General features: G+C 39.7%; 1 protein-coding gene across 3 annotated transcripts in view; it reads right to left on the reverse strand.

Moving 5' to 3' along the window:
• Positions 1-17,758, reverse strand: part of EPB41L4B (erythrocyte membrane protein band 4.1 like 4B) — a 169,963-nt gene that overhangs the window by 103,773 nt on the left and 48,432 nt on the right. For all 3 annotated transcript variants that reach the window (XM_075022720.1, XM_075022719.1, XM_075022721.1), the window contains exons 2-3: positions 11,967-12,071; positions 1,225-1,267 (exon numbers count right to left, since the gene is read on the reverse strand). In XM_075022720.1, the coding sequence (XP_074878821.1) occupies positions 1,225-1,267; positions 11,967-12,071 (148 nt within the window). The remainder of the gene's footprint in view (positions 1-1,224; positions 1,268-11,966; positions 12,072-17,758) is intronic.

The following is a 17,758-nucleotide window of genomic DNA, read 5'->3' on the forward strand; positions in this document are numbered from 1 at the left end:
AGCACCTGCTGAATGTAAGGTAAAGAAAAGCATCCTGTTGTGAGACAGACCTTTACAACACTCATCAAATTGCTTCCCTCTTCAGCATTCCTCAGGGCAGGGCTTGGCCAATTTCTTTTAAAAACAGGCCCTTCACAGATTAAACACAGACAAACCAGTGCAACTAAACTGGTTGAAGGTGCCACAGAACTGTTGATTTTCCACATTTTAAGACAGATCAAGAAAAGGACAAAGCTATCACAGAAAGCGCACCTGCAAATCACTTAGTCACTTGAGGTAGTCTGTGATGTGATGAAAAGGTGAGAGAAAGCCAACCACCAAAACTTTACCCATAGCAGCTATCTTTACCGTCTATTCTATCAGACTGACACCAACACACCATGGGGTAAAAGCAAAGTGTCCTAAAGGTCTTTGAAGAACTCCACCATTTACAAAAATCATCTAGATATTTGGATACTTATCAGAAAGAAAAGCAAAGCACCGCTGAAGCAATCAAGATCCATCTCTGTGAGGTCCTGCAAGGGGGTCAACAATTTCCTCGCAAAATGCTGTATTTTAATCTCACAGAAGCGATATTATCAGTTGGCCTATGGCTGTTGCCAACTGCAGTACATTAACAAAACACTGTTAGTGCTGATGCTGTACTGTATCCAAGCCTGCAACCAGATTATTGGAGATCCAGGAGCAACTTGCCTGCCTTAGCCAATTACAACAAAAAACTCAGTGGCCAAACACAACCCCTCCACCCAAAACTCCCTTTGATGAAACAGCAGGTATTTCTGCTAGTTTTACTCATAATACACAAAAAAAGAGGTTAACCATTACTCAATAAAATATTTGTCATTTTCTCTTTGGGGGAAAAAAAAAGAAAAAAGGAAAAAAAAAAAGAACAGGAAATCTGTTCTGGATCAGAAGCAGTGACAGAAACAGCAATCTGTGTCCAGGCAACCTGATTTCACAGATCAGGCTGACATTACCTGGCAACCTACTCTGCCTCAGACAAACAGCACATGTTTAATGAGGGCTACTGAAGGCTGGTCTATTGCTTATAAATGCTCTTGCATTTAGACATGTTACAGTCAGCCAATTAGCCATTAAATTAACTCTATTTCCTAAGAAATATTTATTCCATTAAAGGCCATATTTAAATGTTCACAATCACACTCAAATACTTTAAGTTCAAATTCTTAAGGAAGTAACAAAATAGGCAGACATGGTACTTACTTTTTATTTGCTTCTTAATGAATTTTGAATGGTCCAACCAGTGCTAAAAAAAGAAAATCCACTTTTAAAAGCAGTTCCATTTCAAGATTTTGTTGACACAATAAGCTAATTACAGTAAAATTTAACAGATAAAAATCTCTTAGAAGGAAATATTGCCATATTTATTTGCTAAACTTCTACACATTTGCGAAAGTATTTATTTGCACATTTAGCAGCTTACCTTCTTTCATGGGGGAAAGCTTGACTAAAAAAATGCATCAGCACTGCCAGCGCAGTTTCACTTTTCCAGAGAGGAAACCTCAAAATCAAAAGCCACGAAGCAGTGGTGTGTAAGGAATTTTGTCCCTCGGTTTAATTGTTGCCCAAGTGCCCCTGAGGACAGCAGGCCAAACCCCTGGGTTTCAGTCTCCTTTTAACTTCCCTGTTTGATGGAGAACCTCCAGAACCTGTACTGTCCTGCCTTCCATTGCTCCACAGCCAAGTTTTTTCAAGATAAGGATGAAGACTTAACCCCCACTGAAAGCATTTTTTGAAACATTGATGCATACCCTCCCTCCCCTTTTTAAACTAATGGCAAAAGATCTTGAATAGATGCAACTATGATGACAAAAAAGTATGCTTCCCAACAAAGTTCGTGCAGTCTCTCATCAATGCAAGCTGCATCCACAGAAGAGTAGCAATAAACACTCTCTGGTGTAAATTTAGCTTAAATCTTTGACTGTCTCTGCGCAACGTCCTACACAAGGCTGCTCCTGTCGCACAAGGTAATAAACCAGCATTTGGACTTCCTTGAGATAAATGTTTTTCTATCTTTATGTATATATTTATTTCAAAATAATAAACTAGCTACTATGGAACAAATTCTTAGGAGAAAAAAAACCTCTTTCTTCCTCCCTGTTGAAGCATTCATGCTTTCAGAAAAAGGAGGATCTCGGAATGACTACTTATCATTCCACTAACACCATGCCACCATGGCTAAATAAATGTGAAAAATTATTTGTTGGATAGTAATGCTGGTATTTATTTACTAAGTATGTCCCAAGCCAAGGCAAAAATTTATTTATCACAGGTACAGAAGAGTCTGACAACTTACAATCCTTGAAGTAAATAAATCTCACAAAAAAAGGAGAGAAAGAAGGAGAAATGGAACAATTGTTCTGAAGGTGCTTTTATTTGCATGAGGCTTGCTAGAGTCCTTTAGGTGAGGCTGCCAAGGATTCCATCCTTACAATTTGAGAAGTCTCTACCAGAGTGGAAATAAAACATTACAGCAGCTTATACAAATACATTCCTTAGAGTTGGAAGTAATTTATTCTGTCTCTACTTTGCTCTCTTATGAGAAATTACACCAGAAACCACAGCAGTTCACAGAAGCTTTGTGAAATTTCAAATTTTTGCAAAGGAAAGAATATCAACATTGAAACTTTGCTTTTTTTACTGAAATTATACAAGTCTGTTACTTTCACACCTCCAGGGCAGATTAAGTTTTTATGCTTCAAATACCTAGCTACAAAAATGTCTCTCTCCTCGATATTTATTTTGGCTAAAGATAAACCACTCACAAAGACAAATATACTGATTCCATTAAAAGAAAACTTTAGCTTCATGTTAAATAAAACCAAACATGAATAACATCTATAGTACAGGCAAAAATCCTTCAATAACTTTTCATCTATGGCTCACGTTAGTACCATGTTCAGAAATAAGCACCGCACAACCTGAACTACTATAATTCCCAGTGAAGTAACAGCTGATAGTCCCAATCTTGGAATGTGGTGTCCTAGGCGTATTAAAACTCAAATAACAGCAAGTTTCAAACTGATTATTCTTAAGTGTAAATACTTCAAAGAAGGTTTAAAAATAACTAACAAGACTCTAGGAACTACTTGCCCAGACCATTAAATGAGACTATAGCCTAGGCGGGAAGCTATCATTCATTTTCCGTACCCAAGCAGCCAGAGGCAGACTGCTCCAGGAGATAAACACAGCAAGCATTAAACTCATCTCTCCTCAGAAGCAAGAACGAGCTGCTGTTTTACCCCCAAGCCACATTGCACATCATGGCTGTGTGCGATGTGGCCACCACACAGATCACAAAATAAAAATACAGAGGTAGGAGGACATGGACTGGCAGTATTATTGGCCCAGTACCGGCAGAATTATTGGCCTACAAAATAGCTATTTGATGGAACCACAAAAAGCACAAGCAAATCACACATGCAGTTACCATGATACCAGAAATAATTTGAAACCAAGAGAAAATTTTGCAGCGCCATGTTTTGCATTAACCTTCATGAAACCAGTTATTACCGTTTCTAATATGCAAACAGCCTCTGAATAAACATATAAAACAATGTGGCTGGGGATACCTCTTATCACAGTTTCAATACACAACAGCTCCTGAAAACTTTGGCCTTGTCAAAGCACTGGGGTTTGGGTTTTTTTTTTAAATATACTGACACATTCAATCCAGAAGTCTGATGTTCAGCATCCAGATTCCACCACTACATGATGTAAGCAACCTCTTAAATGCAATTAGTAGTTTCAGCTGGCTCTTGCAAAAATCTCACTGTATGCAGTTCCACACGTCTTCCTTTTGCAGTCACGGACCCCTACAAATAGTACTGCAAGTTATAAAATGTCGATGACTCTTGCAAACATGCTTCTATGAAGTAGCAACAATAGGCACCCAGCTGTCCTGTGCCACCTCTGCAATTCACCATGTCTCCCTAGGAACACCATGACCACTGTTATCAGGAGACAGTAAGGTCCTTCTTTGTTCATCTCCACAGTTGGACTGACTCAGCTCCAGCTTCCACTCCAGTGAAAGGTTCCTCTTTTCATGAAAAGGCTCTCAAATGCTTCAGCTATACCTCCTGCCCTTCCAGAGGTCTTGGTAAGACTAGCAACTCCATTCATTTGAAACAAAGGAGGAGTACTTTTCTCCTGCATCTTCTAAATGTATCAATCAAACATCCCATCCGTGCTGAGGCTTGCCATCCATCATTATTCTGTTGCAAACACTGCTGCTGCTCTGAAGAATCCATTTCATCTTTACTGGACACACTCTGCTAACCCTTACGTGCTTTTGTGAAACCGCTCAAGTGCATGAATCTTTCTCCAATGACAAAGTGTAGTATCAGCTCATCTTTGTCATAGCGTAAGTATGTTCAGTCACTGGTTTTTGTGGACTCCAGTTTTATGATCCCCCTGCCTTCATTTCCTGCCCACCCCGCTTAGTTCTGTTTCTAACCTTTAATACTTGAAGCAATATGAATGTTCTATGGCATCCGTTCTGTGAGAGCACCAAGCCTCAACCATAAAAATAATTTTCTGGTCAATTGTAACTACTGTACAGAGCAGAGAAAAAGCTAGTATAAGGCTTTTAAGTGAAGTGTGCTCAAAACCAGCCATTTGTGTTTCCACGTGCACTGGAATTTTCCTGAAAGCAAGCTCTGCAAGTAGAAGTGCAAAGCTTCAAGCCATGCTTCACACCTCCAGGCTTTGGTAAGGCTCTGAGAACAACACACCCGTACATACTTACTGACCTTCATAGAAGGCTTGACCCCTACAGCACCCTCAGCAGTTACCATAAATTAAAACACAGTTTGGGCTACCAGGAAGTGATTAATAAAATTGTATTTGCAAAAAAAGCCTCATTGTCTTAATTTTCTCATTTATTTTTAACTTAATTAAGGCTAACAGATGAGCCGAAGCAACTGCAGGCTAGTTTTTTCCAGAAAGGACTACTTAAGACTACAGCATAAAGGTGTCAGTAGCATTGCTTAAGGCTTCAGTTCATCACTAATAAAAATATACCTGTGTTGTCTTAAACGGAATTTGGTCGTAAGGACACTTAAAGAGACAAGCTGCTAGGACAGCATACACTGAACTCAAAAGTAAAAAGTTCTCAGTGACACCAAAGGCAGCAGGATTACACCCCTTTGTTCCTACTAGGGTCATAGAGCCACAATTATTTGTAACTACAACAAAGAGGTTCTGTTTAATTTAAAAATATTTCTTTCAAACGTATCTGTGGCATATGATTTCAGTTGAATTTAATATGACAGAAAGTCTAGAAGGATTTTTTTAAAACAAACTGGTTTTAGCCACAATAAAATTTTGCCCCCTACAGTTCAAAACAACACAAAAATTTATTTGCAGAAACTCCTTCCCGTTCTGCCAAGTTCCCAAGATTTGCCTTTTGATGTTGATTTTGCAGAACATTTATCTTGTTTTGAGAACATACCTGCTAATTTTTAGTCCAAATTAGTTTCCAAGTTGCTTTAATAAACAGCTAGCTTTTAGTGAAAGAAAACTGTAATCTCCTAACAGGAAAAGGCTGCTACACAACTCTTGCACCTGCCCATTTCATACTCCTGAAAATACATTTAGGATCATGCTGCATATGAATTACTTTAAGGCATTTTTTTCATGGCTCTTTACAGAAACTAAACATAAAATTAATATCACACATATTTCAAATCCCGTCATGGTAACGCTTTAATTATCACCATGAACATTAAGACTGAAAGATAGAACTGAAAAAGAAAAATCCCAGTTAGAGTATTATTTTTGCATACAGAGCAGCATATCACAAGGCACCGTAACCAATCTCTGGCATTCATAAAAGCCTTGCCTGTCCCAGCCTGAGCCTGCACAGAGCCATCTCAGAAACATCCTGATACTTGACGTGGTTTATCTGTAGTCCAGACAGACTACACATGAATTATGGAGAGCTATATAGACTTCCTTCAAGACCATCATCCTATCTTAATTCATACACATGTGATAACCTACTTCAGCCCAAGGAATATTTTGCTTTGCAGACATGAGGTGACAGAAGCAGAACTTATAATTGAACGTGAACACAGACAATCACCACCACACAAAACAACAGTACATACAAGATTACTCCCTTTCTCTTCTCGGCAGTGAAACTTCATAACCCAGAGAGGGGGGGAATAAAAAAAGTAAACCACAAAATTATATAAAAACCTTGCCTTGTGTAGCGTAATTCTCATTAGATTTATTATACAGACAACAAAAGTTGATGTCACTCCAGATCAATTGTAGCAATAAAAAGTAAGTTACCTTTAATTTTGAAGCCTGTGCCCAAACACTCAAAAAATAAACTGAAAGGATTTGTAACAAACCTGACTAAATCTGTGGAAGACAACTAAGGAAACCACTTCAGCTTATACTCTGACCACGCACAAAGACAAAAGAAAACAGCAAAAACTGTTTGTTGTCCTGAACAGACTGGAGACTTGACTTCTCTACACTTAGAAGTGAGTGAAGAAGCATCACTGACAGACAGTATCACAACCACCTGCCCTGTACAGCTGCTTCTCAAGTCTGTGCCAGGGAAACGGTCTCCAGTCCTCCTGGAAACAGCAAGTGCTCCTGGAAGACTTAAAACCAGAGATGCTCTGGGAAGTCTTAGTGTTTTGGAGTCTCCCACCAAGTGTTCATACACTGCAATACAGCCTTGGACAGCCACAGCTGGAAGCAGTCGTTCATCAGGTGCTCCACATCCCTGTGGAGACAGCAACCTTGTCTTTGTCCAATTACTTGAACTGGCATTTGCATCACTGCCACTTTTAGTAACTGAAGCACTAAGAACTACAGGATATTGTTACCTGTACAGCTCTTGGGACCTTCCAGCTGTGACTGGCATTTGTTGCTCTGGGCTACAATCCATGGACACACATCGTGCAACGCCACAGTCCCAAAGAGCTCATCATCCAGAGGAACAAAAGAGATTCAGGCAGGGGAAAGAGAATCACAGATGAATTTCACAGTTTATTCATGGGGAAGTGGGATTTTTCTACTAGAAGCAGAAAAGGAAACCTTTTGCATTATCAAAATATTTACCAGTCTCCCTTCCTCCCAACATTTAATGTATTGAACAATAAGACTTGTCCCTATTTTGTTCTGCCTAACGAGCACTTGTTGTTTCGGTATTAAGCAGTACGTAAGGAAAAAGACTCCTGGCTATCACACTATGAGGCTAATTGACTGGTTTGAGTTGCTCATTTTTCCACATCCCTCACACCCTTAAGAAGTCACAGCAGTAGTATCAAAAGCAAGCAGTCAAAAAAACCCTCTTGATTTGAATGACAATGAGCCCTTAAAAGAAAATTCAGATGCAGCAGAGGCAGTCATGAAGCACCAAGTCCCTCCAAGACCCCCAACCCAATACCTGCTGAAACATCCAGGAGTCTAGTTCATGATGTGTAGAGAAAACAAAGGCATTCGAGTATTAAACTTTGTCATCCAGCTTGCTTCAGCCCCCCCCACCCTCACACAGCATTGTTGAAAACTTAGGTTGTGAAGCACACATGATCCTGACCCTCCCAGAAAATCCTGGCCACAAGGCCACCTTCCATACGGGTGAGCATCTCAGTGTCCGGATCAGTGGGTCCTGACACATTGCTGCTGGTTAGGACCAGTCTGGGCAACACAGTTCTTGCCCCCCTTTTTTTTTTTTCCCACCTTCTATTTTTGTACTTGGAACACTGCTTTCACGAAAGCCTATTTTAGTTTCTACGTGCTCTTTTCCATCTCCTCCCTCCATTGTCTTCTCACCTCTCACAGCAAATGAATCAAAACCCAATTTAGGAATTGGTCAATATTAAGAAGTTCAGATGAAAACGTGGTTTGACAGGACAATTTACTGCAGGTCGGTCCTGGCTCTCATTTCCCTGGGGAACCCTGGCCCCCATCATAGCCATGGGCACCTGGAGGAGGCATGGACTGTCCTCACACAAAAGTCTCGCTGTATACATGCTGTAAATCCAGTGCTTCCCAATGTGCCAGATACATTGGGTGTGCACACACACCCTCAAAATGGCTCAACTGGCTGCAGAGCGCAATCTATCTACCCAGCTGGGAATGGCCATACCATATGGACCTTCTTTAAGCCAAGGGGCTTTTGTGACATTAGAGATCGGACATAAAGGACTTAGAGGATCACTGAGACGCATGTAAGAAAAGTGGCATTTTAATTCTTTTGCTTCCATGCATTCCCAACTAAAGTTTGATACTGCAAAGATTATAGCAGCTCAGTTGTAAAAAGAAAAAATAAATTTAAAGATGTATCTTAAATCTTCTTCCCCCTCAATTACTCTGTAGTTGTACTTGTGATCAGAAACTAAGTCATGGGGGAAACAGAAGCAAATTCCATGTTAATCAACATGGACAATACTCCTGTTTTGAATTCTTGTAAAACAGGGGGGCTGGGAGAGTATCCGTGTTTTGCTATCACAGGACAGACAACTGCATAGAATATGTTGCACATGACCAGTTTCTGCAAAGATGAATAAAATACTTCCTCGTGGCAACTCAACTTCGATAGTATGGTCTCACAAGTTTTTATTATTGCTATTTCCAACCTCAACTAAAGCTTTCAAGGCTTCCTGCTTCGCTAGAACACACACACCATAGTAAAAGTAATTAAAACCCCAATAAGCTTTACATTTCCTCTAAACCACTGCAGAGATCTCCTATATAAGAGTGACACTTTTATCACCCCAAGCACTGCTTCTCTGTTGTAGTCCTGTAACAGCTGAACAAGAAATTGTTTCTTTGAGTCTCATTTCCTTCCTTCACTCCTCCTTCCCCGCACCCCCTTCCCTCTCTTCCACATACAGGAGGAACAGAAAAGCAGAGCAGGGTTTTTACTATGAGACGATGGAAACATTTGAAGGGCCTTAGAATGTTCCCAGACTCATTACAGCTGTCCTAGAGCAGTGGTCTCCAACCTTTTTCGATGGCGCAAAAAGTAAAGTTTTTGAGCGCACACCTCCAATATATGCGTATGTCCCACTGTACTACCATATTATGCAAAACATACACAAAAACAGAAATTAAAAAAGGATGAGAACAATGAAAGAACCACCAGTAGAACAGCTGCAGAACGCTGTCTCAGGAGTTTTGTTACTGAGTCTGGTAGAAAAAAAGGGTTGGTCCAAAGCACTTATAATGCAACTACAGTAAGATGCAGCTTTATTCCTCACTATAACCTATAAATTGTGATCAGTCAAGGTGCTGAACATCAGCAGGCAGTGTATCTGTGCTGCTTTTTAAACCCCACTTATGAACAGAAGTTTTCTACTACATCAAGTTCTTCCACACACTATCAACACTTAACAACTCCTCTCCCCCTCAAGTATATCTACTTCTGGAGTTAATATCAGATAACTTAAAAATACAGCAGTACACAAAGCTCTGCTTTAGAATAAACTACTAGATGATTGTCTACATCCTTCTATTCATGGATATCTTCAAAGAGTACAAGATACAAACTGATGCAGAGCTCACTGAATAGACTTTACAGTATTTTCTGCCTTACTGCTGACATCTTGCCTTTCACAACTTTATGTTTTTTGGTTATATTGAAAATTTTTTTGGGGGGGGGGGTATTAAAAATAAGCTGCTCAAACAAATAAAGTCTTTTTCTCTTTCAAAGCAGATAAGCCCTAATCATGATTTTCTTTTCTAAATCACAGCTATCAACACTGCTTGTCCTGACTCTTTGGCAAAGTTACAGGACTGCAAGAAACACAGTGCACTCAAAAGCTGCTGGCCTTGAAGCACACAGAAGCATTCTCCACTATTCAAAGACTATTCCGCGCTCTCTTATTTATAATAGTGGCTTAAAGATGTTTAGCACTTAACAATACCCAATAAAGACAAAGGCTTAGAGCCTCAAGGAGTTTATACAACTTTAATCTCCCAGTCCCGCAATTGCCACTGTGTGGCTGGGCTGGCACTAAGCAGAAGCACATGGAGGCTATGCATTAATTGCTATGCAAATGAAATGAGTGGGTCACAAGTTCAAAACAGACCAAGGAAGACCGTTAAAGCATGGAACCTTTTGCACAGGGTGCTGGGGAAGATAAAAGCTTGTGCCTTGAAGCCTTCTAAACTCTACTCTGCCCAGTTTAAGCCAGACAAAAAAAACAACAACAAAAAACCAAAACAAATCAGAGCTTTCAGCCTTGCACTCCAGTGAAGGTGAAGAACTCTGCCCTCAACGCTCCTCTTAATCCAGGAAACTATAACCCTACTACCAAGGCCCTGCAACCAGTGTTGGCTTTCTTAGCCCTCCCCCCCAGAAGCTGCTCATAGCCCTTATCCCTCTTGTAACTGTAGATGCCATGATTTACTTCCCTCCACTAATACAGAGCAAAGAAATAGCACACAAAACAAGCTAAAACGATTGCACATATAGGCACATTTTGCCCTGAACACCAGGGATAGAGCTATCTACAGAAAACAGACTTGTTCACACCTCTGATTCATTTTTCTTACCATTCAAAAGAGCCCTTCAGTTTTGCAAATATATAAGAAAATGAGCATTCTCTGCTTCATCTGCCAGGTCTTCTGCTTCTGATCTGCCTTCTTTCTTCCTAGGAAGGGATGTTTTGCTCTCCCTTTCTGCTTCCCTTCTTTCAAAACATTAGAGAACTCCTTGCTAGGTAACTATTCCTAGCTATCAAGTTCCCAATTAGGCGATCTGACAATCAGTGACAATACAATCCGTTTTTCCTATTATGAGCAGGCTCTGCTCTATTAGCTGTGTCCTTATGATCAGGTCCATCATAAAAGGACACACAGTTTATGTAATGTAAGTTTTATCAGGCACACACACACTAAACTTCCTAAAAACCCCAAACCCATTATGGACATACTTCATTCAAACATCAGTTTCCAGTGATAAATACATACCCTTAAATTAACTGGCATATCAGGATAATGTTTAAATAGAAAATACCAGTTTTCTCTTCCCCAAAAGTATAGATTCCCTTTCTCAATATCAAGTCATTATAGCATCTGGACAGGTTTCCTGTTTCTTGTTTAAAGTCATTGGTAAAACACAGATGATAGTGCAGCCGATAAAACACTGATCTGACCTAATTGCATTGACCCAAGCTTGCTAGAGAGTAAAGCTGAGAATTCTGAGATGATAAAGTTAGAACCTACATCTCACAAGATGTCAATATTGCACCTACATTTTCCCATTATTTTATTCTAATAGCACAGAATAAAATGGAAAAAACCCCATCTATGTACTGACCAGATAGCCTAAAAGCTAACACTTATTTTCTAAGTCTGAATAGTCTCTATCCACAACCCAGGCTGCTATCATACCAATACCTCAGCATGTAAGGTGAACGGCCAAAGGAAAAGATTAAATATATAGCAATACAGTTTAACCACAAGGTTGCAGTCTTTTAACCCTATCTTATTAATATATCTATCTACTTGCATCTCTAAATACTTTTTTTTTTCTTTTCCTTCTACCTGTAGATGCTGGAGGTCGTTGGATAGGGGAGAAGGAAAATTTTTCTCTATTGCAAATGAAACTAAATCTACAGAGCAACATAATCTGTGCATGGAACAGCAAAGATAGGAGTTACAAGAAGCCCTTGCTTGCAAGAGATTTAACCCATTGTTAATACTGTGAGTCTACTAAACATAAAGCACATTTTTCTTCACCCACAATTATTGCTTCTTCACTTAAGTGCAATCAAGTCATGTGCATATGATATATAATGACACATGACTGATTTCGAAATCTTGGCTTTATGTACAAGAACCAAACGTGATACTAGTTGTTTCAGCAGTATATCCCCTAAGGCCTACATCTCTCCATGAAACTGCACCAGTAATACATTTATAATAGGCAACACTAACTACTGCAGAACATAAAAATTAACTGAAGTTATACTTACTGTAACCTGGGAAGCATCCATGAATTGTAGGCCAAAGTAATCAGTTTCCACAAGGTCCAAATGATATACAATCTGGTCAAACAACTCCTGTCCCTTTGCATTTTTCTGTAACAGAAAAGAAAGTAGTTTTTTTTAATGGGTGGGTGCAGGTTGGTTTGTTTGAACAGGTTTCTTTTTAAGTTCAAATGGGGGAAAGGAGATGCACAATGGAAAATAATATCTAAATAGTAATACTTTTTATTCTAAAGAATTGCATTGACATTTCTTTTTTATTTTCTTCAAGAAAGATACAGTGACATGTTGCTGCTGCCTGCAGCTATTTCAACAGCATCAGACTTCACTCTCAATGAAAATTTTCAAAGTTCACTGTAACTCAAAGTGCAGGAGAGAAAGGAAAGGCTTATGTCCTGTAAGTGTCCTAAGTCACATTTTAAACCCCAGGAAGCCAAATTCTCCAGGAAAAGCTTGCTTGACACACTGCCTGAAATCTGCTGGTTGTTACCACATATCAACTGCAGTCATGCAGTGCCATACCACCACTCAAGCTGCAAAATAAATTCTGGACAGCTTGAAGACTTGAAGAGCACTATGAGGAAAATTAATGGCATTTGATAACAATCTTTCCATAATGTTGCTAAACGCAATCACATTTACAGTCTTTACATGGAGAAACAGAAAAAGGGGGGAAAAAAAGCTACAATTCTTACTCAGCATGCCATCTGAAACACATAGGCATGGAAACAAAACTAACCCTAATCATGGGCTACAGGTAGACAAGTTAGCTGATCTTAAAGCTAGGCTGCATTGGCCTGTGTACTTGTTCTGAGTTTAAGCCAAGAATTTGGATACCCAGTGTTTCAACTTCAAACACCAGAAGCAGCAAAGCTTGGAGGTTACAGGTGGGTAGGAGAAAGTGGGAATAACAAACCAATTTTTCATGCAAACTCTGCTGTGTTACTTGGGGAAGGAAGTTTTCAAGTTCCTGAGCAAAAAAACCCCCTTGGCTAAAAATACATGAGATGATCATAAATCTCAGTGAGAGACTGAAGCTACAGGTGTATTCTACACAGGAAAGTACAGATCTGGAACCACTTACGTGCCTGCTGTCCCTCACATATCTTTTTTTTTTTAAAATTTTTTTTTTTTTTAAAGCTCTAACATATTAGGCATTACCACTTCATCCCAAAATGTAGGAAAAATCCCTGATTTCAGCTGAAGGAGAGCTAAACAGCAATCAGTTCTTTCAGTTTGGCCTTCTGCACAAAAGCAGCATCAAATGGAACATGCAGAACTCCTGTCCATGATTCCAAGCTGTCTGAAATCTGTCTTTTCCAGCAAAAGACAAGATGAAGAGTTTCACCTCTCTCTATTTTTCCAAAGTCAAGCAAGCTTAGGTGTAGGTAGCAAGTTTTATTTGAGGTTTTGAGTTTGGTTTTGTTTTTTTACTAACAAAGCAGAAGCACAGAAATCGAAGCTTATCAAATTTCAGGAACAGCATTAGGAGCTCCATTAAAACAAGCTGCATAAAAACTTAAAACAAGCATAAAACTGTCATCATAAGATACTGCTTTATTATTTGGGGGGAGCAAGAGGTAGATAATAGCCATTCTTAATCAAAGTTCAACATGCTATTAAAAGCAGATGAGAATACAACAGCTTTTTAAAGCAGTACACTGCTAAGAAACCATCACCTTTAGATGTACAATAATTGCTATAAACCAAACAAAAAGATTGCTAAAATGTATCCAGAATGTATTTTCTCATATGTAGTAAATTCAGCACTTGTTAAAAGAAGCCAAACCAAAGCACAACAGAATTTAAACTGATTCTGCTCAAATGAGGGAAGAGGAAACCCTCCAAAGCAATAAAAAAAGAAACGGCAAGACATGAGGAATTCACAAAATTAGAAAAAACTGATTTGATGCCCTACAATCACTCTGTTCCTGGTTGCTTGCTTTATGGCATTAACTGCCAGTACGTTTATCTTCAACTGCCACACACCCAATAGAAAACAAAAAGAGCACACTCCACCTTCTGTACCCAAATAGTAGTTAATGTTCAACATACATGTTACACGGAGAATAGCTCTGCACTGCACGGCTAGACCATAAAATGCAGTATTACATACATAGCTTACAGGAGATCATAACATTTAACTTGTCAGTAAATGAGCTTTCCCAGCAACTCATACCACTTAGATGATAAAGCTTCTGCAGACAGCAAATTGCTGACAAAAAACTTTCTTTGAGATGTGACACTAAAGGGGGAGATAAAAGTGACTAACTCCTTTCCTCTACTGACAGTAAAGGATGACCTGTTCTCCTTCCTTCTGCCTCTTCACTGCCTGACAATCTCGCGAGTCAGATTGAGGACTGATAAATTGGTACCTGTGCATTGAATGAAATGGGTGGTATAGGCAAAATAGAAGGGGTTTTCCTCAGGATTTACATATGCATAGAAGTGGTCTCTAACGGAAAACATGTCCATATTATGAGAAACTTGCGATTTTCACAGTCTTTGCCTCCTCCCCTCCTTCTAGATAACACAGAAGCTAAAAAAAAATGCTTCCTCTTTCAAAACCTGGTACCACATAAATAATATGAAACTGATTTCATACAAGAAAATTTTCATAGTAGATCTAATCAGTTGCAATTTAACAAATCACACTTTCTCTACATATCTTTGACTAGTGCATATTTTTTGAAGCTACATCTAAAAAAACCCAACCATAAACTAAGAATATTTTACAGTCCTACCTTGCTAGACAGATGGTTCAGAACTGTCAGATATAAAAGACCTGCATAACTTACATCTCAAAGAAGGGAGAATACGGCAACAAACAATACACATATACTACTATATACAGTTAACACTTTGTTGTTACAAAAGTTGCTACAATTGGGAACAGTGATGTAAGGAAAGTTGCAAAACCTTGTTTGGTTTTGTGGCTGTGGGGTTTTTTTGGTCAGTTTTTTTTGTTTGTGTGGGGTTTTTTTGTTTGTTTTTTTTTTTTTTAAAGCAACAATTAAACTACTGCCAGTTTTTGGTGGAGTGTTCCTTGGAACCCAGGAGAACTTCTGTGAGCACCATGAAACCTCACAGGCAAACACTGGAGGGGGGGCATTTCAAACATCAGGCTTACAAACAAAACTACAGCCGCAACCCAAGCTAAAATTGAACTAGCATGAGGCAGTCACTTCTGCTCCTTTTTGCCCGTTTGTCTTTGAAGAAACCTAGAAAGACTGAATCACATTTGCAGGTTGGGAAGCTCCACGATAATGAGCAACTACTGAAAGGGAAAAAAAAAGGAAAGAAAAGGTGTTTCTCATGTTAGTCAGCCCTGCCCTGCCTGGCAGTCGTGCCAGTTTCCTCCACTCTGTACCCTGGAAGCCCTTCTTAAATAACCCCCCATCATATTTTCTTTGGGACCATGAATCATAGCACCAAAGAAAATTTTTACGTTTAATGAGAATTTATTGCTGGGTTCTCCTACAAGGACTCAAATCGGCATGGGTATAAAGCACCTTATAGAGACACAGCCACGGCTGCATGGCCCACATTTCAAGTAGGTTAACTTTTTAGCTGCCAAAGACTTCCAGTCTCAGGGAATCTACGGAAATTCTTGTCAGCTAAAACCTGACAAAACAGAGATTAACTTCTCTCATTAGAAACTCTGCCAGACTTGACATGTGAATAGGCAACAGGTTTTAACATGCTTTTGGTGGGCATGAGGGAAAAGGCAAATTCATCAGCCAGGGACATTTTACACCAACTGGCTCTGTCTAAACAGGCTGATCAGTGTTGATTTTAGCTGTTCCAGAGTTGTTTGAAAGGTTTTCGCCAAAGGGCATGAAAAGCGGACATCCAAGCCAGAAAAGTCCCATTTTAGTGCAGATATGGTGCAAGAATGCCATCGATCGCTCTCAGAGCACACACAGCAAAGCTGGACAGCTTCTGCGCACACCTTCCCCAAACTGAAGTGCAGTACGTAGCAACCAAGCGCAGTGCATTTACGTGAACCCAAGTGGAGTGGCTGAAATTGTTGAGTCATACGAGAGAGCTCAGATTACAGCATTACAAACGAACTATTAACAGTTTTCAGAAATAGCTGAAGTTGTGCTTGAGAAAACAACCCGTCAAATAGGCTAGGAGGTACATGAAATAGCCTGCAAGTTGACAAAATGATAACAAAAAATAGGCAAATAAACTCCTGCCAAGAAAAAAGTCAAAGCCAATTAACTGTAACGTGTCCCAAACGGAATACTGAGTAGTAGCAGAAATGAGTAGGTAGGGCAGATTTAGTTTCTTTTTCTAAAGAAAGCACAGGATTTTGTATTCTGCAATACATCAAATATTTTTGCAGAGTGGGCTGCTATGATCTCATGGTCACAGACCCCAGGTTTTAGCTTCTAGTGAGTTAGTAAAGGAGCATTTGTAGCCAGCAATTCTCTGCTCCACAGGCCTGATATTGCTCTAACTCTGATGGCATCAGCATTTCCTCTCCTTGGCATTTGCTGGAACTGGGTAGCTCGGTACGTTCTGCTCAGTCCTCTTACACCCAAACTGTTATGAAGTCGTTTTTCAAACGTACAACTAAGGCTTTATCTGCTGGCCACGTTCCTCAGTAGTGAGAATTCGCTTTGCCTTTTAACAATCACTGGCAATGTTGTTTCCCAGCATTTCAGACATACTACAGGCTAAATATGCATAAAGCCATCCAGGCTTCTAATTAGCCTTGACTTCTGGTACTCGTTATCACCTGTCCTTTAACTTGCATGCTTCCAGATAGTCAAGCCCTTGGTTTCTCAAACACATCCACCTGTACTGAAAGAAAGCAATATTTGCATCATTTTAAGCACAAAAATGCAACTCTATATTCTTATAAATCTGTTCATGAGGTCCCTTGGGAAGAGGGTGGGACAGACACCACCCTCTGCACCCTCTAAACTGTGTCGCTGAGGGGGTATGTGACTACAGTGAAGTCATCCTTCAGACCCTGACTCTTGTAGGCACATCAGAGCTAGCTCTTAACTAAAAAGAGCTGCATGTTATACAGCATAATTGCTATCATAGCTAACAGCTTCAGCCAAGTACGCATTTGAGGCCATGGCCGGGCTTGCAAAAGCTGCACTGAAAACCATGCTATCCATCCCAGCAACTCTGCTATAGGTAGTACTGTCAAAGACAGCAACATTTTTTCAAGTTCCAAGAGATGACACTCTGCAGAGGGCATGCTGCTCTCTGCAAACTAGCCATGACCTTGGTGCCTGCCCCACTCTCCTCCCAGGGAACCCAATGAACAGATTCCTAAGAATGTGGAGAGTTGCATTTTTGTGCTTGAAATTATGCAAATATTGCTTTCTTTCAATATACAATAAATTCAGTGTTAAGACTAAAAGAAAAGCAAGTTATTTCTTAACACATCATACTTCCACAAGACTAACTTGCTCGAGCTACGTGAAGATATTAGGTTATTTTCTTACCAGTCAACCATTGACTCAAGTTTTCAGTTCTGGCTCCAAGCTCACTTGAAAATGTGACGCTGTTCAAATGACCATTAAGTCTCTCACGCTGTCATGGCAGTAACAGCAGCATTGCTTCAGAGCCTGCTACTGCATGCAAATTATGTTTAAATGTAGTACAGACCATAGAAACAAGCAGCATTCCTGAACGTGCCCAGAAGAAAATGCAACTGATGCATTTGAACTTTCAGCTGAAGCAGAACAACATTCATTCTAGCCCCTTTGAAGAATTAGCTAAAAACAAGAGCCAAAATCACCTTAACCTCCCCT

Source organism: Buteo buteo, chromosome 3 (assembly GCF_964188355.1).
Source record: "Buteo buteo chromosome 3, bButBut1.hap1.1, whole genome shotgun sequence".
NCBI classification, from domain to species: domain Eukaryota; kingdom Metazoa; phylum Chordata; class Aves; order Accipitriformes; family Accipitridae; genus Buteo; species Buteo buteo.